The 21,171-nt window shown below is 40.8% G+C and overlaps 6 protein-coding genes across 11 annotated transcripts; 3 read left to right on the forward strand and 3 right to left on the reverse strand.

The window, feature by feature from the left end:
* Positions 1 to 87: 87 nt before the first annotated feature.
* LOC143182607 (facilitated trehalose transporter Tret1) lies at positions 88 to 1,761 on the reverse strand. The gene is made up of 4 exons (XM_076383709.1): positions 1,698 to 1,761; positions 1,061 to 1,628; positions 795 to 996; positions 88 to 723 (listed from the first exon to the last, which is right to left on the reverse strand). Exons 1-4 carry the CDS (start codon positions 1,759 to 1,761, stop codon positions 88 to 90), a joined length of 1,470 nt encoding a protein of 489 aa, XP_076239824.1.
* Positions 1,762 to 2,509: 748 nt separating this feature from the next.
* On the forward strand, positions 2,510 to 4,949 carry LOC143182605 (protein-L-isoaspartate(D-aspartate) O-methyltransferase). Of its 2 annotated transcripts, none has more exons than XM_076383705.1 (6): positions 2,510 to 2,907; positions 3,467 to 3,566; positions 3,649 to 3,788; positions 3,937 to 4,162; positions 4,426 to 4,511; positions 4,584 to 4,949. In XM_076383705.1, exons 1-6 carry the CDS (start codon positions 2,833 to 2,835, stop codon positions 4,767 to 4,769), a joined length of 813 nt encoding a protein of 270 aa, XP_076239820.1. In that variant the 5' UTR covers positions 2,510 to 2,832; the 3' UTR covers positions 4,770 to 4,949. The 2 variants fall into 2 exon arrangements, with proteins under 2 accessions (XP_076239820.1, XP_076239821.1); XM_076383706.1 differs by lacking the exon at positions 2,510 to 2,907 and adding an exon at positions 2,931 to 3,265.
* A 211-nt stretch (positions 4,950 to 5,160) lies between these two features.
* On the forward strand, positions 5,161 to 12,324 carry LOC143182152 (oxidative stress-induced growth inhibitor 1). 4 transcript variants are annotated; one of them, XM_076382970.1, is made up of 7 exons: positions 5,161 to 5,306; positions 5,402 to 5,540; positions 10,201 to 10,311; positions 10,493 to 10,956; positions 11,014 to 11,276; positions 11,351 to 12,012; positions 12,082 to 12,324. In XM_076382970.1, the coding sequence occupies exons 2-7, from the start codon at positions 5,513 to 5,515 to the stop codon at positions 12,321 to 12,323; spliced, it is 1,770 nt and encodes a 589-aa protein (XP_076239085.1). In that variant the 5' UTR covers positions 5,161 to 5,306; positions 5,402 to 5,512; the 3' UTR covers position 12,324. The 4 variants fall into 4 exon arrangements, with proteins under 4 accessions (XP_076239085.1, XP_076239086.1, XP_076239083.1 ...); XM_076382971.1 differs by having other exon boundaries at positions 5,411 to 5,540; XM_076382968.1 differs by having other exon boundaries at positions 5,161 to 5,540.
* A 1,481-nt stretch (positions 12,325 to 13,805) lies between these two features.
* Syx16 (syntaxin 16) lies at positions 13,806 to 15,389 on the reverse strand. Its single transcript, XM_076382975.1, has 5 exons — positions 15,063 to 15,389; positions 14,777 to 14,995; positions 14,424 to 14,631; positions 14,095 to 14,354; positions 13,806 to 14,015 (listed from the first exon to the last, which is right to left on the reverse strand). The coding sequence occupies exons 1-5, from the start codon at positions 15,147 to 15,149 to the stop codon at positions 13,806 to 13,808; spliced, it is 984 nt and encodes a 327-aa protein (XP_076239090.1). The 5' UTR covers positions 15,150 to 15,389.
* Positions 15,390 to 15,532: 143 nt separating this feature from the next.
* On the reverse strand, positions 15,533 to 16,299 carry Bcn92 (LYR motif-containing protein bcn92). Its single transcript, XM_076382976.1, has 2 exons — positions 16,057 to 16,299; positions 15,533 to 15,871 (listed from the first exon to the last, which is right to left on the reverse strand). The coding sequence occupies exons 1-2, from the start codon at positions 16,137 to 16,139 to the stop codon at positions 15,682 to 15,684; spliced, it is 273 nt and encodes a 90-aa protein (XP_076239091.1). The 5' UTR covers positions 16,140 to 16,299; the 3' UTR covers positions 15,533 to 15,681.
* Positions 16,026 to 18,228, forward strand: Phers-m (Phenylalanyl-tRNA synthetase, mitochondrial). 2 transcript variants are annotated; one of them, XM_076382973.1, is made up of 4 exons: positions 16,026 to 16,182; positions 16,601 to 17,313; positions 17,380 to 17,672; positions 17,753 to 18,228. In XM_076382973.1, the coding sequence occupies exons 1-4, from the start codon at positions 16,148 to 16,150 to the stop codon at positions 18,041 to 18,043; spliced, it is 1,332 nt and encodes a 443-aa protein (XP_076239088.1). In that variant the 5' UTR covers positions 16,026 to 16,147; the 3' UTR covers positions 18,044 to 18,228. The 2 variants fall into 2 exon arrangements, with proteins under 2 accessions (XP_076239088.1, XP_076239089.1); XM_076382974.1 differs by lacking the exon at positions 16,026 to 16,182 and adding an exon at positions 16,397 to 16,525 and having other exon boundaries at positions 17,753 to 18,227.
* Positions 18,229 to 21,171: the final 2,943 nt, after the last annotated feature.

A 21,171-nucleotide genomic window follows, 5' to 3' on the forward strand; every position in this document is an offset into this window, starting at 1 on the left:
CTCCCTAACTATCGTTCAACGAAGAAGTATCACCAAGGACTAGACATTAACAGAAAGCACAGGTCTACCATTCACGATAGATGGTTCTCAGATCTGCTCAGGTGGAGGCAGATTCTTTTCAACAACATCTCCCGAGGAAACGTATCGCGGATCCTCTATCACACGAGGTCGTCCATTGAGTTTGTCTATGATCGCCTGCCGAGACTTGCCCTTCGTCTCCGGGATAAGCATGAACACGAACACGAAATTGGCCACGCATAGAATGCCAAAGAGAAAGAAGCAACCATTGATTCCCATCAAACTGACTACATTAGGGAACACTTTGACGACGAGGAACGCCGTGATCCAGACACTAAACAATCCTAAGGTCACGATCACGCTGGAAACGTCTCTACTAAGAATCTCCGAGGACATGATGTAGGGGACTGGACCCATGCCTAAACTAAAGACGATCACGTAGGTGGATAAGGCAACCACGGGGATCCAGTTGAACGCGCTGACATCGTGCCCAAGTGTCTGCACGTAGCAGAAGGTCCCGAGTATAAAGTGGCAGACAGCCATCCCTGCACAGGATATCAGAAGCAGGGGTCTTCTGCCGAGTCGTTCCATCAAGGAAGTGGAGAGATACGAGCCGAAGAGTTGGATCAGGCCCACGATAATCGCCGAAGTGTTCGGGGAGAGCGAGCTTCCTGATATTCTAAAGATCGTTTCGGTGTAGTTGATCTAGGAAAGACAGAAGATTAATTAAGAGAAATAAAAAAGAGTCCTGATCTGTAGCAAGATTGAAGCTTTACCATGGCATATATCCCGCAGAACTGTTGACCACTAAACAGACCCAGAGTAATGACCAACCCCTTGATCGTTGCCTTATCTCGAAACAGGTCCGAGGGTCCTATCGATTTTCCCGAGACATTCTGCTCTTTGGCTTCAGCCTGTAGCCTCGATAGCTCCCTCTCCACAGTCGGCTCGTGTCCTGCCTTCAGCCATCTCAGGGCCCTGCAAAAGTAAACCAAGTCAGATAAAAAATCCTAAGAAACTCAACGACTCATAGATCACTTACTTCGCAGCTTGCTCCAGCCGATTGCGTCGCACCAGGTACACCGGCGATTCAGGTGCAAAGAGGAAGCAGGCAAGGTAGAAGAGGGGCAAGGCGAGCGCTATGATCGCGCTCACGCGAAACGACAGATACGCTCCGACGATATAAATCAGCAAGATGCCACCATTGAGCACGAGGACTAGCAAACTGCCTAGCATGCCGCGTATGCTGTCGCATGCGATGTCAGAGACGTACCCTGGCACCACGAACAGAACCATCGAGGCGCCCATGCCTCCCAGACAGCGGCCAATCAGCAAGTGTATGCTGTCTGTAGCGAAGATAGTCAGCAGCCAGCAAAGGCAAAGGGGCACAGCGGCCAAGCATCCGGTTGTCTTGCGGCCCAGTCTATCGGTGATTGCACCGACTACCAGGGTGGTGAAGGCAGCTGTCAGGCAGAGGATTGCACCCATCCAAGACGCTGTTTCGTCCGTGATGGGCTCCGTGCCCACTGGCGGGTTCACGCTCTGGAGTTGTGGTATGGCAGGCGATGGCCAGCCCACCATCGTCCCGTACGACATGGTCGAGATGTTCGCTGTAACATGATTGTCAACGACTTGTCTGTCTGCTTCGAGTAGGTTTCCTTTGGAGGAGCTTGACTTACCGATAAGCGCGAGGAAAAGCTGTCGGAACTTTCCTGGATCGTTGGCTTTTCTGCCTTCCGTCATGTCTGCTTGAGATTCTCGGGTGAAACGATATGAGAATAGTTAGATGTGAGAATAAATTAAACTGTGATGAGTGAGGAGGTTCTTAGGACTGATTGATGGTTGATTTGTTACTGTTTGTACTGGCGAAGCGCGATTGACCGAAGGTGTTGATCCTCGAGATCTTGGTCTGGCAATTGATGGTGTACTAGCAAAGAAGGTTCGATTCATCATTGAATTTATACCGATCGGTAGCCACCTCGTTACCGAACTCGAACGAATCGAGTGTACCATTCTTATCTCTCGCAGAAACGTAAGGCAGTAGATCGCCTCCTTTTGTGTACTCAACAAACAACTGCATCTCTGCGATATTATCAGCACCGTCAATGTCTTTCTTTTCGTTCCCTCCTTCCATTTCCCATTCTGACGTGCCTGCTTCTTCCACTGACCGAAATCGTGAACTTTCTCATCGCAAATCCATCTAAATTCTTACATTTTTATATTTCACACTGTTTGAGATACGCGCGCTGACGTGCACGTATCTGCGCCACCTACAGCACTCGGTGCTACTAATTTGCGTAATTATCTACAGCGAACTTTTAAAAATACCGCCTGAGCAGGCAAATAAAATCTACCATTGCCACCTCAACGTTATGATTTATTATCGATCCATTTTATCGAATCTCGGTGGTACACCTAATTTACAATTCCACGAAAGACAGTTGTCTTTTGGAAGAGGTTGAAGCTAATTTATGCATCCCGCGTATGTAGTAGTTTTTAGCGGGTGACGCACGTGTCGTGGCTTTATGGTCACGCGACGGTGCCACAATATCGCGCTATTTCGATGCATAGAGCTGCATTACACGAATGATTGGTAGAATTCCAGTGACTCGAACGACCGAATCGAGATAAAGTGATAGAGATTCGTCTACGATTCTTTATTGGGAGCAATTTCTTATTTTCATGTCGGAAATTCTAGTATCAGATTGTAGATACTCAGACGACAGTATTATGTATCGCGTTGCAATTCTGTAGAATTTGTGACGTTCAGTCAATGAACGTCATCGAGTGCAATATATGCACACAGGTGCATAGATGCATCGACTGCGTACAGAGACGCAGCGCATGGGTATCAAAGGTATCTCTTGGAGGCAGATAACAGCGAAACAGGTATTTAACCTCATAACTACGACCTTCGATTCGATATGTGTCGTTTATGCAGAAACACTGACACCATTTCTCGATATCTGCGACCGAACTATCGAAATGTGTTTACGCTTAAAGGACATTCCCTTAGCAGCCTACGAGATCCTTAATGTATCCTTCATTTGTCACGGCCATGTTATAGACACGCGAGTTTTGGCAGTGTTAACTTTCCTTGACAAATAAATATCAATCATTTTCCTGCATTCCAATCTATCATTTTAGAATAATTTATAGTTTTCATCTGAATCAATGCTCGAGAAAATATAAAAAAATTTTTGGCATCTGACGTTAATAAATCTTTTTTTCCAGTTGGATACATCTCGTAAGTATTTCCATTGTATTTGCACCACAAATTCAATCCTTTTGTTTACATATCATAATTCAAGATGCTCGTCTCGAGAATTTTTTCGAAATACGAAATCTGGGCAACATTTAGGCTATGTTCTTCAAGACTTATCTTATCCATAATGCTGACAGAAAATCAAACAAATCACACAAATTACTTGTTATTGTTTAAAAATAGGTATACCATCCTTTTCTCCGTGCTTTATCATCCTTCTTCAAGAAAATGGCATGGCACTGCAGCGGAACCACAAATCAGGAGATGGTTAATAAATTAAAAGGCAAGTTATCAGAAGCTCTAATCCAAATGATATTATTGATTGTGCAACATGCATAAACTTTCATTATCAATCTGCACTGCAGAAGCTGGGATTCTGGCAACAGACAGAGCAGAGGCAGCTATGCTTGCGGTTGATAGAGCAAGATATTGTCATGAGCCTGAGCCATACCTAGACAGACCAAGGAGGATAGGCTATAATGTTACGATCAGTGCTCCTCACATGGTAAGTAAACCATACTTCTGTAAATCGATGCAACAAAATACCTCTTAACGATTAAAGTTATAACTCACTGAAAATGGCACAAGACCAGGAACAAGTATGACCTATATAATCAAGAGGATAAAAATGAAGAGTAATGCATATTTTGTAGCATGCATACGCATTGTCCATTCTATCCGATCAGCTGTTCGATGGGGCAAAGGCACTAGATGTTGGCTCAGGATCTGGTTACTTATCAGCCTGCATGGGCTTCATGGTCGGCTCTCGGGGGCGTGTGATCGGTATAGATCACATCCCCGAGCTAATAGAAATCTCTACCAGAAACGTGCGCCAGGACTGCCCTCACTTCTTGAAGGAGGGCCGAGTGAAGTTCGTAGGTAAGGCAACACGAGATCACGAACGCGTTACCATTCACGGATAGTTGGTGTCAGAGGAATGAAAAGACACTGTTTGAAAATTACTAAATCTCTTTCTTGCAACGTTAAGAAACTTCACGTATTCGATACTCCCGCGCGGAGTAGGTTGCGTTCCTTGCCACGAAGAGTCAAACAGGACTGTGTCCACCAACTGCGTGACTTTGCTGTGCGTTGCATAAAAGATAGACCGAAGACTAACTACAGGTCATTGTAAATGCGCCTAGTGGGAGACGGCAGGTTGGGATACGCTGCTGAAGGGCCCTACAACGCGATTCACGTCGGAGCTGCGGCGGAGACTTTGCCACAACAGGTGAGAAGACTCCAGATTGAGATATCAAGCTCTGATTGGAGCAGACTTGACTAAAAGCTGTATCTGTTTCAGCTGATAGACCAGCTAGCTCCGGGAGGACGATTGGTCTGTCCAGTCGTCACTATAGAAGGCTTCCAGAGGCTTCAAGACTTGCTTCAGGTGGATAAGAATGCCGATAGCACGGTTACAAAGAAAAAGTTGATGTCAGTTTCCTATGTACCTCTAACCGACCCCGCTACTCAACTAAACGAATCATAGGAATGCAATTATGTACCTAGTGAATTAGATAATCCCCAATTGTGGAAAGTCCTTAGCTGTAACAACGTAGATGGAATTTAAATGAACCCTGTACCTTTTCGTTCTCTGTACCATATTTTGTTATTCAGATAGCAATTTTCTATCAAAACTGTACCAATAAAATATATTTTCCTTAAACAATCTGGCTCCCTCAGTTACCATTTCAACATCAGCGCCTTTCTATCGGCACTCAGAGTTTGCAGAAACTGTCTGCAGTGGTCGTTGCAGGCTCCACCTCCAAAGCGCGCGCGTTTTGACGAAAAGATGCCGCTAGCTGCGTCGCGGAACGTAATGACCCGGTATGCTATATGAGCTCGGGAAAAGCTAACCTCGTACAAAAGAAAATCGATGCGTCTGCGAGGTGTGTCGGTGCAGGGAGCTCGGAACATCTGTTTTGGATGTAAACGCAAAATCGTTAGTCGTGGTTTCGTTGGGAGGAGGATAGGCGAGCCTATAGGGAGTATCGTGTCTCGGCGGAAAGTACATGTCGAATAGGAGGTAAGAGACGACGTTGACCCGAGAAATACGAAACAATTTCGAGCGGGGCGTTTCGCGAGTAGAGACGAGAACAGCTCGAAAATGATACTGAAAAGTGTTAGCAGTCGACAGAAGGTAGCCGATGATCGTGGCTGTGCTCGAAACGTCGTCCAGCAAAATTACTACGTCATGTACCGTATTAAGGTTTGCAACCCGGATTAGACGGGATGCTGTGCTCGCACGAAGGAGGAACAGGTAATTCAATTCGATAATGTCTCCCTTTTTAAGCATTTCAGTAAGCACCGTTTCAAATCTAATAATCGAAGCCTCAGCTCGCCCTTGCGACTTTATGTTCTAAATTTCAGTGCTATTTCGATCGACTTTATTCCGGTGTCGCATGAACACGCGTTTCTTTCGTACACGTAACTCATCCATGTGGTCGTGAGAGAGATTAATTCATCTCTTACATAAATAACGACCTGGTATAATTGCATGCTCTAGCACATTATCCGCACACATGGACGAGTGTGCGTGTGCGCGACGAGCATCTTCTATTTTTAACGCGTGTCATGATATTTCCAAAATCATGTTTGACCCGAATTACGTAATTCTTCTATTGAGGAACTAAGAAATTGTCCAGTCACGATAGCGTGGGAGGATTGCGCGAATTCCAGACACGGAAATATGTTAAAAATTTCTCGCTGAGTCGAGGAATCTACCCTCTTTCTGCACGCCTTTCTGCACGCCTTTCTGCCCTCTTTTTATGTACCTACTTATAGCGAGTTTTTTCTGTACATATAGAAGCTATAAGGGACGTACTATTCGAGATATCTTAACAGTAGATATCGAGGACAGCTGGTTGCTCGAGGCGTTGATATGAATATCATAGAAGCTTGCTTTTTTATCGACGAGAGCAAAGAGACTGTCGTCGATCGATGGAAAATTACTCTCTAAAATGGACGTTAAGTACTAGTACGTACTTAGAACGAATAGACAAATAGGAAACGAAAAAACATAAAACAAAATCTCTCTCTGATCGATTATCAATGCTCTCTAAGCCGTATCAACATTTGTACCTGAGATAAACTCGTCTGATTTCTCAACTAGTTTCTCCTCAGGTTCCCGTTAATAATTGAGAAATTAAGATTATCAAAACTGTTTTACGACATATTCAGGGGACCCAATGGGTGAAAGGCATAACCAGTTTTTTAGCAGATAGCAGATTACATAAACAGAAGAAAAAGTAACGTCCTTCGACCTCCAGCCGGTTTTTCGTCTCGATTCCCAAGCCTAAAAGCTAGTCATCAATTGTGTACGATGGTGGATCGATCGTGACATCGATAAGACTATAACAGTGACTACAGTACCCCCTGTGATAAAGAATTTATGCATTCCAGTATGTAAAAGAGTACAAAGTATAAATCGCCATAGAAAAAAAGCATGTAACTGAGACTCAAAGAATCCACGAAGACACCATCGTTTCCACGAACTTTTGCGCAACGTTCAGCGCAAGCTAGCCTTTTTTAGATTTCAACAAGGGGGCAACGTTCAAAGAAGAATGCGACTAAAGTATGACTCAAATGATAGGTACAAGCGTTTCTCGCGACTTCGATCGTTTATCATCGATCGCCGCCAAGGTGTGCGCGTAATCACTTAAACGCAAAGGATTACAGGACAAGTGTATAAGCACATTGTGCGGCGTCTCGTGACCTTCCCCGCTAGGAAGAAACGAATGGAACCGAGCGATCGTTGGTCTGCCATGGAAAAGCACGCCTTTCGCCGCCGCTTCAGTGCGACGCCGACTGCTCTCCCGCGAACACTGTCCCTTCCGCTGCCTCGTGTCTCGTTTCATTTTCGTATTCCCTCGATCTCTCTCGGCCAGTGCTTTCGAGAAGCTTTCGGACTACGTCCAATATCGGGGACTCGGTTCTGCTTCACGCTTCGTCTGCCGCTTGATCGACGTCTAACCACGAGGTAAATGATTGCAGTCTTGCAAGCGCAGCGCGATACGAATTCTGCAAACTCATTCGTGTACACATTTCCGTTCTGCTCACGCTATTTTCAAAACTTGCTCAATTATTGCATTCGCGATTCAGAGGGGTCACCATGTGACCATAGAATTTGCTCTGACATTATTATTTCAATACGAGAAACAATGGAGTAATTACTGAAGCTTGGGCAATAATCGTAGAATTGGAGGGAAGAGGTGAGAATGAGGAAGGTAAAACATACGACTTGATAAACGGCGATTAATATGTATGTACACAGTTCCGTTTGCGAAATTGTGGTCGCGTAACCGCGTGTTCCCGCCCTGGCTAGACTGTTCCTCGTGCGCGTGGAAATCGAATTACTTCGACTGTTTGAAGGACAGACTTCGAGGGTATTGGTTGGGGAATGAACTGAAATGGTTAACCCTTGCTCTGTAAATGGGAGTCATTTTTGAAAAGGGCGCATATCTGAAATAAATGATTATCGAAGAATGTTGTCTTCGAATCTCAATTCAGAATGTTTGAAAATGCCACACGAATTTTTTCAGACTTTTTTAAAGACTTCTGCCCACTCAAAAACGTGTCAGATACAAGTGACCCCTGATTACATAGCGAGTTAACCGAAAAAACATCTACAGTCTAAGGGTTAACGTCGTAGCGAGAACGATAATCCACGGGAACAAGGTTGCGCTGACACGATAACTTCGCCGAGAGATCGATTGGAATTATGAAAGACTCTAGAGGATCTTTGATGTCCGACCCCTTAAATATTACAAACTTCCTTTTCACAAATGCATGTAATTTTCCAGAATTGATTTCACCTGCCTATTTCCTGCATGCAATCACATACGCGAATTCAAATGACTAGATTCACGTGTGCTTGTCTAGATAATCAATGTAGCTTCAGCGGTAAATATTCATAAGAGTTCGACGAACAAAGCGAACTTTTCAGCAATGAAAAATACTCGTTCCTCGAGGAGCCACTGAAGCCGCAAAGTGGTTGGATGCGTGGGTTTTCCTTCAAGGAACTCTGTCGCGAGGCAAGGATACGATTTAGCTCGGTCACGGTCTGGTCGACGCGCGGCTGTGGTTCGTGAATTATGCGCGGCTCTTTCGTTTGCAAAAATGCTATCGAGTGGCTCAGTCGGCCGAGTTCCTCGACCCTTCGTCTCCGTGGGGCAACTTGTTGCATTCACCGAACGCGTAACGAATCTTCGTGCGCGCGACTGGGGCTGGGCCAGGCTGAAATCTTAAGAATTCGATGCTTCCCGCGGAGAAATAAACGAATCAGGAATCTATTCGAGCTAACATCGCCAGTTATACTCTCGTTCCGCGAATGCTTGCCCTACCATCGTTTTTCCACTGTCCTTGATCATAATCGTACCGCGCACTTCCTTCAAATATTGCCGCGCTATTGCGTCTCTACTTCGACTAGGATGACGTCTAATCGCGAGTGTAATCGAATCCTATTGTGGGATTGATGTACCAAACCGCAGAGTATCCAACGTAACCGCGTCAAATCACCGAGATGAATCGATCGTTTAAACAATCGTATCGCTTCGCTGGTTGCTTGATTCCTATTAACAGTAATTAGAGGACTGGGAGGAATTTGTGTTCTAAACGATGACATAATTAATTAGTCAAAGGATGACTTATGACCTCACAAATTATAATAGATTGTGTTATCTGAGCTCGTGCCTGTGAAACTCGAGTCGAGGAGATATACGCTACTTGTCTACGACTGAAAAAAAATGCCTACGTAATTTCATGTAATTGAGCGGTAGAATGACTAGATGATTTCACGTATCGAATCGTTTTGCATGCTGTTCGACCTGGTTCTGCTCGAGGAAAACCCGAAGGCTATTATGAGAATCGAGTAGAGTGACTGGAGAACGAGGAGGAAATATTGCCGGAAAGGAATTTGCGCAATTTTCATATTGTCGGTCATTGCTAATGCGAAGTAGGAAATCTAATCGTCTTCTGAGGCCGTCGACATATCGATATCGAGGCCAGAAGATCGACACGACCTTGCCACCACTCTAGATTTTACTTTACTAGTAGCATCAATATTTTTTAGGTACCTACCTAATTAATGCATAATAGTCTTATATTCATCTCGATTTTTTTGTATGTATTTCTGTCGCTCACCTTTATTATATTTTGTTCGTAAATAAATAACAAATAAAAAAGTAATCCACCGATAAAGTACGCAAGACTGCATTGTTCGCGAGGGCTTAGCGATTCCTCGAGATAAGGTCTAATGCTGATTCGATGCTCTCGAATTCAGAGTCGTGACGATAACGATATCATTCAAGTTATCCTATGAAAATCAAATTGCACAAGAGACTCGTCAGGTAACATGATCGCGCAAGAAACGCTATCGATTAGACACAGATTAGATTACAAAGTTTAAATGACGAGCAATTGTTGATGGTATCGCGACGACTCTGTATACGCAATCTATTGAATCATCCAGATGTCGCAGTTTTCTTCGCAACTTCGTGCTGAGATTGCGCGGGAGAGAAGAGGCTTGCAGTTCTCGCGCGATACTCGCTTTCGAATTATCGCGAATCGTTATTTAACTTGCACAACATTGGCACGGTGACGAAGCCATCTCGCGATACGTTCACCTTCGATCGAACCTCTCGTCACCGTCGACAACTATATATTTTACAAACAGATCGATCGGTTTATCTTATGCATTATGTGGTTTATCTGTGCAAAGCGTGTTGCATAAATCGTCTTCCCATCGCGATGCATTCTGACTATTATCTTTTTTCCTCGTACGCCACGTTTTACGACGCGAATAAAAAACGAAACAGGCACATCTACCGTGTTGTTTTCTACGATGTTTAAAAGAAGAACGATCGATAATGTCCCAGAGAGCTCACAGTTTGACGTAACTCGAAATTCTGTTTCTGTTACAGTTCTTGGAACAGAATCGATCAGACGTCCAAGAACGCGTTTCGAAGAAACGATGCAAAATTGCTGCGACGACGACGATAACGACGTCGTCTACAAGGATGTAGTCATCGTAGGTATGGTTCGCCAGTGTCTAGACGGCACGATGAGTTAATAGAAAGAAATTCGACGATAATTGCCCATCCCTTTCCCCTACCAATTTTTGCATATTTGTCTCTGACCTCCAACCTCCTCTCTCTGTGTCCCCTCCCTTTATTCAGCACACATCAAACTCAGTCTGAAACTTAATTAATTTAGGAAATGGCCCCAGTGGAATATGTCTGTCTTACATGCTCGCTGGGAATTGGCCCTACTGCACTGGCGAGCCTCATCCTGGGGATGAAATGCTCACGGCGAGGCTGCACTTCAGCACGAGGGCCGAAAACGAAAGCTGCAACCACGAGGAGTGCAAGTACGAGGAGAAGAGCACCAATGGGACAAGCAATCAATGGCAGAGCAAGTCGGAGCGCTGCGAGAAGAGTCCAGGAAGAGGACTAGCAGGCAACACGCGTTGCAAGCTCGAGTGTCTCTCTTCGGGGCTCGAAGGCAGACAAGGTGGTCGACCACTGGCCCTTTTAATGGACCAGCTGCAACATCCCTGCGTAGACGCAGGCATGGATGTGCCCTCCCTTCTCACCTGGGAATCTGCAGAGCAACACACAGAGCACAAGATCATTGATCATGTGGTGCTTGGGAAGGGGCAGCCAGGAGGAGCTTGGCAGGTAAATATAGAAGGTAATTATCAAATTAGCCTTAATTACATTGAAATCTGTATCTAGTCGATGGACCCCAACGTATTGACCATCAGCCTGAACCGATGGATGTCGCTACCAGACTTGGATATCAGGCAGTGGGAGATGCTGGTCGAATCTGAGAAGCTCCAAAACACAGATTCACTAGAAGGCGACGAGCTACGAGACTACACGTTTCAGGAGAAACCACTGAGTGCCTGTAAAGCGATTGGCAGAATCTCTGTGGGCACTGTGGCTGCCTATTACAGAGACTACGTCCGCAGGAAAGGATTGGAGCAATACTTTCGATGGTTCGTGCCTCGACTAGATCAACAAAACTAGTTCCCTTTTCCTCTCGAGTAACGTCGACATGAATATTTTTCAGTGGGACTGTAGTTACTTCTGTGAGACCCGTGTCAAGCTCCTCTAACGAAGACTCTCGTTATGGATGGATAGTGGAGGGCTACGAAAAGGACACAGGAAAGTTATTCCGCTACAAATGCAAACGAGCTGTTCTCGCCACAGGTACCACCGACTTGTCGAACAAACTCGGAGTACCTGGAGAAGATTCACATTCAGAGTGGGTAACGCACGATCTGAACGATCTGGAATCGAGATTAGATCGCCTAGCCGAGCAGCAAAAACTAGAAAAACGAGTGGATCCCGTGCTGGTAATAGGTGCTGGCCTAAGCGCAGCTGACGCGATAATGGCAGCGCGTCTTCGAGGAATTTCCGTGTTGCACGTGTTCAGGGACTCCTCCAGCGAATGGAGCAAATCGGGAGGCGAGAAAAAGCGGCATATTAAGTACGATAAACTACAGGAGCTCCCCAGTTCCATGTACCCCGAGTACCACAAGGTGTACGAGATGATGGCAGACAGGGGCACCAATTATCCTCTGTACAGGGCACTGCCAGGGTACACGCTGGTGCAACTAGGCAGCGAGTCGAATGGTCACATTAATATTTCTGACGAGCGAGTCGTCACTCTGTCGTCGTCTGATGGACGACTGCACTCGTTCCATGTGTCCGTGGTCGCTATACTTATCGGTATGTATTGTGACGAATTGGTGGAATTATAGGGGAGAGTGGCTATGCTAATGAAATATTTAATCGCAGGGTATACACCTGACCTGTCCTATTTGGAAAACAGTGGTGTCGATCTGGGGAAATTCTCTGAGAAACCCATAGATGGTAAATCGAATCCGATCGAGGTCGACGATTTTACGTACGAGGTGATTAAAGCACCGAGAAAGGGACTTTACGCCCTAGGGCCCTTGGTTGGCGATAATTTTGTGCGGTATATACTCGGAGGAGCGTTCGGAATTTTGGTTCACATCTTGAGCACTTCTGACATCTGAGAGGAGGTTCCTCCTTGCAATAAAAGTGAATCTGCGTGCACTGTGAATGTACGGTGCACCGAAGGTATAGTACGTCGTACTTCACGAATTACTTTTTCTACATTTTCAATTGACCAGCTCATTTGCACGGCTAGTACGAGACAATACAGGTCGTACGATGTTTGTCAGCATTTAGTGCATTCCACGTGTTAGAATATTGTTGCAGTACGAGCTATTATATCTTGGATTACTGTAGCATTGGGAGGCGAATCATTTTTTAGAGAAATGTTTTCAAATTCTTCGAAGACTAAATGTACAGTGCTTTAAAATTTTCATCGATTTTTTTTAGGAAGTTTTATGATACGTACATGTGTGCGTTGTGTACGTATTTGTACTTAATAAACTGTACAGATATATACAGATATAGTATATGTGTACACATATGCCCGGAAACGAAGAAATAAGTCGTACTATGTATTATAGTATTTTTTTAAAGAGTCAAGTAATGTACAAAGTTTCTAGGAGTTTACATAACGCGTGTGTTAGACGATTATAGATAGATCAATTATGTAGATAATGTTGTATATTGTATAAATAATGATGTACCGCTCAGTCTGTGATAAGGAATGTGCAGTGTGCGTGAAGAAGTTACCTTGTGCTTTACAAAATGTTATCAGTCTTGTCGTTTGTTACATTGGATGAAATTATGACATTTACACATCGTATGTTTGTTTAAATGTCATTATTTTATTAAAGAAAGAGTCTGATAAACATTACATAGAAGTATCGAGGCCGACTATGAATGTTCTCCAACTCAGAACAATTAAAAGGTAATTAGACTATCCAAAGGTATTCTCAATATTCATCAGGTTTTTTAATCTTGTCTCCACTCAGAAACATTCAAGTTTTTCTTTGAAAAACACACAGGAGATCGGCAAAAAATATACAAATATATTTGCAGTATAAGTTATATCGTTTTAATTCATATAGCATTTCATTATTTGGAATGATCTCAACCAGCAACAGGAGAACAATTTACACTATCAGAAGACTAAATGCATTAACACAGGTTTCAATTTTGTACTTTGTAAAAACACCCTTTTTCGCGACAAGTTTTTTTATGAAAATTATATTTGATAACTTGTACTTCTACACCAATCCTAATGCAGTTACATGAACTGCATATTATGTAAATAGTTTTTCTTATTTTTTATTTAAAAATGAGTATCTGTGGGTATCAAAAGACTATGGATACGTGAATACGACATGAAATTCACGAAAACAACTATCTTTAATGAGGTTGAATCAATGGTGTACTATTCTCCTGCTTATCTCACGTTTCACGAGTTTTGGCAAAAAATATTGTTTCTCGAGTAAAATATCCCTCTCCAATATCTTCTTTCAAGAAACGTAATAACACCTATTTGTATATTAAGGTGTGTTCGCCCTATTTATGTGGCAAGTTTGTATGTGTCTATTATTAAATATATGCAATTATATAAGTTATGTTTTAAATACAACGAAAAGAAAACTAACTAGGATGATAGCCCCAGCAAGAACCACTATACAATACAATTTTCTATTGGCTCTCTGATAAGAGTCTGCCTTTTTTAATTGCTTATAGCCTTCTTGCACTTGTACCTGAGTTTGTTCAATATTATAGTCAATTCTGTCCAAAACAGTGCCTTGATCCTGAACCATATTAGCTAAATCCTGTTCAGAGAAAATTCTTATTTAAGTTACAACTATGGTAAAATATTTCCACTATGCTAAAAACATCAAATCCCCTTACTTTGAATATGTATCTGAGATCAGCTATGCTTTGGACTATATTACCAATTTTTTCTTCCCTTTCCACCGCTAGTTTTACTCTATCCTCCGTATCTTCCAACTGTAAAAGTACAGAATCTTGTCTTTGTTCGTTGTCTGGCCAAGAAGTTGCGTTCATTTCATTCGTTTCCTCTAGCCACGAATCGGTCATGGCGTTATTTAAAAATATCGATTGATCTTCGGTAAAAAATTGATTGCTCCGTTCCTCCCTCGATTTGACCTCTGAAACCATAAAAAATGATATCAACGTCGACTCTACTATCGAATCAATAAATACAGAGAAAATCGTACGTGTTAAGTAATGATTCTGAGCCGATCTATAGCGAAGACCCAGTTCTTGTAAAGCAGTCGAGAGTGCCATTACCGCACTTGTAGCTAATTGGCGTTCTATAGGTTTAGTAGCATGCCTTGCCGCAGTTTTTATAGTCTGCACTTGTCGATAACCGCTAGAAAACGCGCGTCCTATTTCTCGCGTTAGTTGTTCCATTTGTCTCTCTTCCTGTAGACATGTTTTTAACGATATGCTCTCTAACAATTAAGTAATCAAAATAAATCAGAACAATTTGCATGAATCCTTGGCACTACATATTTAGCAAATCATTAACTTTCAACGCATAACAAATATTGCATTCAACTTGACCAACCTGTGAAGTATCATCTAGTGTTGGTCTAGTTAATTGTTTAGCATGTAATTCTACTAAAGTGTCTATCTTCTCACGTAATCTACTTAAAATGTATTGTGTCTCTTCCAAGGCATCTGTCCAAATAGGAGGTGCATTACTCTCCAAATTGATATTTCTCAATTCTACATTATCAGAGCTGCCAGATTCCGGAGCTACTAACGCCATACGATCAGATAAATTCTACAAAAATATTTTCCATTATTTTATTTGCAGATTATTCTATAGCTCGAGGTTATGTGTATCGTACCTGCTCGGCGTATATGTGTTTACTTTGTAATGCATTGTTCCGCATTAAAACGAAAGGTTCCGTCAAATTTCTGGTAGTCATTTTCATGGAATTTTTAATTTACTTGTCAGACAACTCACAATTTGCAACTCATCGTATTTTAATTATAACTAGACTGTATATTTGCTCTATTTAATATGCTGCTCCATCTGTCATTGTCAGTAATGGTATCAGCTGATTAACCAGTGCTACCATATTCAGAACTTCAACTTTCTTTCTGAATGTTGGTATTGAAATTATTTGTTCATATGAAACTACTCGAACATAATATTCAATTTATGAAATTTTATTAGTGTATTTAAAAAAGTTTATATTAAAATTGAATTCCAATTTTTTGGAACAAGAAAAGTAATTAAAAAAAAATTACTCCTACGTAGAAATAATGTAGCAAGACCCTGGCAAATAGAAATAACTTTCAGATTATATCAACATGGTATTTGTAGACTATTTATTGTGAAAGATATATTAGTATATTCCTAATATACATTTGTACAACATTTTCAGTAATCACAAGAACCTTTAATTATAGCCAGTAGTTATCTTATAAGTCATTGAGTATTAATTTCATACCCTTTTAATTTTAAGTATCTTTATTCCTAACAGTTTCAATAATTAATGGTCGGGTACAGTACATATTTCCAATAACTACTTGTCTTTGAAGCATATCAAGAGTCTCCAGTCCCTTTTTGTAACACTTTGCGATTTTTTCCTTATCCCGAAGTGTTTGATTTTCTCGAAATTCACTTCGAATTTTACGCAAAGCATACATCCTACAATAAACAGAAAACACATTAACAACCGATTAATCATCCACGTAATAATAGTTTCAACTAATAGTTTTCGATGAATAGAGGTTCGGTTACTTCTGATGCAATGTCATGACCAGAAGAAAATTACAATGAATAAATGATATTTTAAGTTACAAGTTTTGCACTGTCGAACAGCTGACGCTTACCGATAATTATAAGTATTCCATCTGTTACTTTCTCGGATTAGATTCCGGTAAAGACACAAAATTGCGTTCCGGCTAGTAGCCATTGTTTGTAATGTTTGTATCCCACCAAATTATCATAGACAAAACGTGAGTCTAGATCTGCTATCGTATGCTGGCATTCAACATTGTTAATCATTTTCACTCCTTTACATTTCCATTTTTTATGCCTTCTGAAACTTCTCTTAGCTGCGAAATACTGATATTTTACTCGAAACTCATACAAATTTCTACGAAAAGTAAAACTCAAGCTTCGCTACTCAAACCTCAGTATTGTGAATCTCCCTTGAAGTTTGATATATGTGTTACGTTACACTCATGCATGCTTTGCATAACCTGTGCAGCCTTGCAATAATACAGTGTATAGTAAAAAGAACTAGCTTTGTAAATAATAAATAGAATTTTTAATTTATACTACGATGGTATTACGATGGTTAGATTATTTACGATATATTTCACGTTAATGATAACTGTCGATAAAGATGATAGTCAGAAATTACTTTTCTAGGTACACGCTGACGGGAAAACTTTTCCGAAATGGTGCAAAAATGTCAGTGCTCAGGCACTTGTCCACAGCTACGAAAACAAAGAAGGCAATAAAACTATTTGGGCATGTGTATCCAGGAGATGAATGGACAAACATTACTCCGAATATTATTTCCAAAATAGGAGTGAACTTGCATCTCACTAAATATCACCCTCTGTATCATATACGCGAGCGTATTGTTAATTATATTTATAAACAATTTCATAGTCGTATTGGAAATCCCCTGTTCAGTGTATACGATAACATATCTCCTGTAGTCACCGTAGCTCAAAATTTTGACTCCCTTCTTGTGCCAGAAAATCATCCAAGCAGACAAAAAACAGATTGTTATTATATAAACAAAGACATTTTACTGCGTGCACATACAACTGCACACCAGTCTGAATTAATTTCTATGGGGCTGAATAATTTTCTTGTAATTGGAGATGTTTACCGTAAAGATGAAATAGACAGTACACACTATCCTGTTTTTCATCAAGCAGATGCTGTTAGATTATGTACTGCAGACGAGCTGTTTCAAAATGTTAGTAGTTCTGATGGGTTGAGATTATTTGAGCACAGAGGTCTAGAAACAGATGAGAAGCAAGGTTGTTATACTTTGGAGTCTGTGAAATTGATGGAACATGAATTGAAGAATACTTTAACAGGCCTAGCACATGCACTTTTTGGACCAGGTAAAAATAATAAATATCCTACTTTAAATTGTAATGAAATGACTCAATGCAATGATTCTATTTTAGAAATTCAGTGCAGATGGGTTGAACAATATTTTCCTTTTACCCATCCTTCATGGGAATTAGAAATCTACTATCAGAATCAGTGGCTTGAAATATTAGGATGTGGTATTATGAGACATGAGATTTTACAAAATTCAGGTGCAGGAGAACGTATTGGATGGGCTTTTGGTCTAGGTTTAGAGAGATTAGCTATGGCTCTGTATAAGATTCCTGATGTCAGATTATTCTGGAGTAAGGATACTGGTTTCTTAAACCAATTCAAAGTTGAAGATTCTAACACAGAAATAGAATACAAGGTAGAGGAATTCTTAAAAATTATGAATCATGAAACCATTGCCATATGAAAACAAAATCTGAATAGTAATATTTTTTACAGCCTATTAGTGTTTACCCTCAATGTAAAAATGACATAAGTTTTTGGTTACCTGAAGATGGTCAATATTCGGAAAAAGATTTCTATGAAATCGTACGGAATATCGGTCGTGATATAGTAGAACAAATTCTACTGAAGGATCAATTCACCCACCCAGAGACTAAAAGGGTCTCTCATTGTTATACTATAATATATAGGCATATGGAACGTACACTATCAAAAAGGGAGGTGAATAATGTTCATAGGTACATAGGAAAGACTGCTACTGAGGAATTAGGTGTTACAGTTAGATGAAAATGCTGTAAATGAGATTAAAATATAACATACTACTGTCTATTACTTCTCAAACATTACCACTACCCCGTTTGCATCCTTTACCTATGCATCTGTTAACTACTAATAATTACTATAGATCTATTAATAAATTCTGACACAGTAGATCTGTTGATAAAGCAGGAAAGGACCGTAATACCCATGGATCCACCATGGTAACATGGTAACCAAGGGTCTATGGTAACGTGGTAACATGGTAACCATGTATCCATGGTAACAACCTCCTTATAGCGGTATCTACTTTAGCGACAGATGTAGCAAACACTACGCTCCTTTACCGAGCGAAAAAAGCGCGAATCACAGCCGATTGGCTCGATATAATTGATATATAATCAATAATTGCATTACAAATAACACGATTATTATTTATATACCAAAAAATATCAATTGCTCAGGTCTCACCACGGGGAGGTTCTGTGAATGGAGACGCGCCCGAGCCTCGCCCATTCACCCTCCTTTTATACAAAATATGTTTATATGTATCCTCCTGATAGATGCTTACAGAACAATTAACTTTTAATTGTTGCATGAACAAGTATTAGGAAAAGTTCCTTCTCTAAGTATTTGTCGGAAGAAGCTAAGATCTTAACTTAATTTAAGAGTAAGCTTATCAAATTAATTTAATTCTCTATGGGACTTCTGTATTATCACAGACAAAATAGAGGCTTCATACTTTGTATGTGCTATTACAAAAGTATATCCCATGAAGAATTAAGCACTACCATGCAACTAAATATATTTAGCCTATTTACTTAAATTATAAAGCTTCCTACTTTTATAATATACACATTAATAGCTACTAATGACATGCATATTATTTAGTACAGTCAAAAATATTCTTGTATGGACTAATTATGCGAATATGATACTTATATTTAGATATAGATACTACTTATACTAAGTTTCCTAGAACTACAATTAAAGCAGCACTAAAACTACTTGATATTTGAAACTCCATTCTGAGTAATGGAGCTTCAAATAATCCAAATCCTAATTTTTATACCAAATTCCACTTGTGAACCTAAGTAAGAAATAAATCTGTCTCTGAATTAAAGGCATACCTGTAACAAATTCACATACACTTCATTAATAATTGCAAGAAAAAGTATACTGGTACACAGAATATTCCATTTCTCATAGTGAAATAGTATATTATACAAAACTATATTAATATTTTACTCTATTATAATACTACTCTATTTTGTAGATTATAAAATTTAATATTATGTAATATTTAAAAATGGAATATTCTCATTTAAAATACGAATGCACTCTTTAGCAGCATTTCTGCTGAAAAGTTATTAATAAAACGTTGGTAAAATACAATGGTGTATGACCACTATGTACATGGTCAGTGAAAGATCACTTTCACAACTACAACTACAAAACTACAGACGAGAACAGTGACAAAGTAGCAACAAAAATGACTCCCCATCCTCAGATGGCGAGCCATTAATAGTTTCCCATTCTTGCAGGGACTCTTCAGCTTCTTTCTTCAGGCGGTCCGCCCAGCTGAAACTTAAATCTAGGCCCAAGACTCCCCTACCACATTGAGAACGAACGAATTCTCAAGCTAGGGCAAAGCACGAGCACACGACCATCAATTTCGTGGAAGTCTCAGACTCCCAGGGAACCTCTGCTCGTGTACACGTGCTGAATCTCAGGCGCAACGCGCGAGATCGTCCATCCGACAGCGACCCAGCGACCCTGGTGCAATGTCGCTGGATTTGAAAAGCCAAGAAGCAAGACTGAGTCGATGGCATGCTCCAATCGCCTCAGCTTCACCCTCGACTCTCCAAATGGACTTAACCCCAGGGACAGGTCATCACGCGAGAACGCGCCTACCCGATCAGAGAGACTGTGATGACCTGACCTGGCCCTACCTACTTATATCTAACACTCACACCAGAAGGTAAACTACCTGCCTATCTAATTGATCCTGCAGCCCTATGTTTATGAAATGGCAAAAAACAATCACGCCAATCGCGCCCTCCCTCCTCCCCCCACCCAGCGGCTCTTTCACTCCACGGTTCTCACACATAACACCTCAGGTGCAGGGCCTAAACTAGGGAGGACGTCCCGGGACGCCTCCGACACCCGAGGTTTGCACACAACAAGCACACTCTAAGTTACGTACCATTTTCCTGAAATCGACTGGCAAAGGCTAGTGACCATTGCGTATGTGTATATGTAATTAAGATGAAAAGCAAAGGGGCATACGTTGATATGATATAGTAATTGGTGTGATTAGTAATCACTGATTGCATACTGTGTATGTTATCGTTTTTGTAAGTATGCACATATTCTGTGAGGTGTCTATTGTATCAGCATTTGAATCAAGGAATATGTGCATTGGGGTAACTGTTATTTTGATGAAAAAACGACGCAATTCCACTGCCTAACCACACACATACACAAGTGGAATATACGTCGTGCACGGTACACTAACCAGAGCCAGCCGCTAAATTTATTAAGATCTTATAACTAAGTCATCGTGCCCTGTCGCTTACACCCACCCACGTAGCACCTGGGCACGTGGATGAGTCGGAAGCAACAGGTACGGGATTGGTACCTGAAAATCCTGAGCTAAAAAAGTTGATTAGCATACATCTTTTCTAATAGCTAATGTACTTTATTTATCATTATTCATTGGCAAGTGAAATTAGTCAATTTTGTAATTTTCAAAATGGAAAAATTTTGTGAGCAAAAAGACTACTTGATTTTTATTTAGCAAAAAAGTCTATACTTAATGTTGATTTAGTGAAAAAAGACTACTTTATACTGAATTAGCAAAAAATGATTCTAATCAAAGTTAGACTAATAAGAAAAATTCTAATGAGATTTGATTTATTTAAAAAATGACTCTAAATGAGAACTCTATTCTTTATTTAATATCTGTAAAGTGAAAGCTTAACATTAAGTGATTCCGTCGTCAAAAGTAAATTTTCTAAATAACAGAAAAAAGTTTACATGCTTTCTACTTTGACAACGAAATCTACTCCTTAAAAAATGTCTTCTTGTACACGAAATTTAGCATCAAAATTTGTACAATATCGAATAAATTTTATTAGAAAAAGAATGCATCATCT

This window comes from Calliopsis andreniformis, chromosome 8 (genome assembly GCF_051401765.1).
Source record: "Calliopsis andreniformis isolate RMS-2024a chromosome 8, iyCalAndr_principal, whole genome shotgun sequence".
In the NCBI taxonomy this organism is placed as follows: Eukaryota; Metazoa; Arthropoda; class Insecta; order Hymenoptera; family Andrenidae; genus Calliopsis; species Calliopsis andreniformis.

What these genes read in the sequence shown, in the direction of transcription:
- LOC143182607 (XM_076383709.1), bottom strand. Translation starts at nt 1,761, where the DNA reads ATGACGGAAGGCAGAAAAGCCAACGATCCAGGAAAGTTCCGACAGCTT. An exon ending in CGGCTGGAGCAAGCTGCGAA is followed by an intron (nt 997 to 1,060) that starts GTAAGTGATCTA and finishes TTACTTTTGCAG; the next exon opens with GGCCCTGAGATGGCTGAAGG. An exon ending in TCTGCGGGATATATGCCATG is followed by an intron (nt 724 to 794) that starts GTAAAGCTTCAA and finishes TGTCTTTCCTAG; the next exon opens with ATCAACTACACCGAAACGAT.
- LOC143182605 (XM_076383705.1), top strand. Translation starts at nt 2,833, where the DNA reads ATGCATCGACTGCGTACAGAGACGCAGCGCATGGGTATCAAAGGTATC. An exon ending in GGCAGATAACAGCGAAACAG is followed by an intron (nt 2,908 to 3,466) that starts GTATTTAACCTC and finishes GTTTAAAAATAG; the next exon opens with GTATACCATCCTTTTCTCCG. An exon ending in GGGCCGAGTGAAGTTCGTAG is followed by an intron (nt 4,163 to 4,425) that starts GTAAGGCAACAC and finishes AAATGCGCCTAG; the next exon opens with TGGGAGACGGCAGGTTGGGA.
- LOC143182152 (XM_076382968.1), top strand. Translation starts at nt 5,513, where the DNA reads ATGCTGTGCTCGCACGAAGGAGGAACAG. An exon ending in CAAGGATGTAGTCATCGTAG is followed by an intron (nt 10,312 to 10,492) that starts GTATGGTTCGCC and finishes TAATTAATTTAG; the next exon opens with GAAATGGCCCCAGTGGAATA. An exon ending in TTGGAGCAATACTTTCGATG is followed by an intron (nt 11,277 to 11,350) that starts GTTCGTGCCTCG and finishes AATATTTTTCAG; the next exon opens with TGGGACTGTAGTTACTTCTG.
- Syx16 (XM_076382975.1), bottom strand. Translation starts at nt 15,149, where the DNA reads ATGAAAATGACTACCAGAAATTTGACGGAACCTTTCGTTTTAATGCGG. An exon ending in AACACATATACGCCGAGCAG is followed by an intron (nt 14,996 to 15,062) that starts GTACGATACACA and finishes ATATTTTTGTAG; the next exon opens with AATTTATCTGATCGTATGGC. An exon ending in CACTAGATGATACTTCACAG is followed by an intron (nt 14,632 to 14,776) that starts GTTGGTCAAGTT and finishes ACATGTCTACAG; the next exon opens with GAAGAGAGACAAATGGAACA.
- Bcn92 (XM_076382976.1), bottom strand. Translation starts at nt 16,139, where the DNA reads ATGGCTACTAGCCGGAACGCAATTTTGTGTCTTTACCGGAATCTAATC. An exon ending in TGGAATACTTATAATTATCG is followed by an intron (nt 15,872 to 16,056) that starts GTAAGCGTCAGC and finishes TGTTTATTGTAG; the next exon opens with GATGTATGCTTTGCGTAAAA.
- Phers-m (XM_076382973.1), top strand. Translation starts at nt 16,148, where the DNA reads ATGTTTGTATCCCACCAAATTATCATAGACAAAAC. An exon ending in ACATGCACTTTTTGGACCAG is followed by an intron (nt 17,314 to 17,379) that starts GTAAAAATAATA and finishes ATTCTATTTTAG; the next exon opens with AAATTCAGTGCAGATGGGTT. An exon ending in ACACAGAAATAGAATACAAG is followed by an intron (nt 17,673 to 17,752) that starts GTAGAGGAATTC and finishes TATTTTTTACAG; the next exon opens with CCTATTAGTGTTTACCCTCA.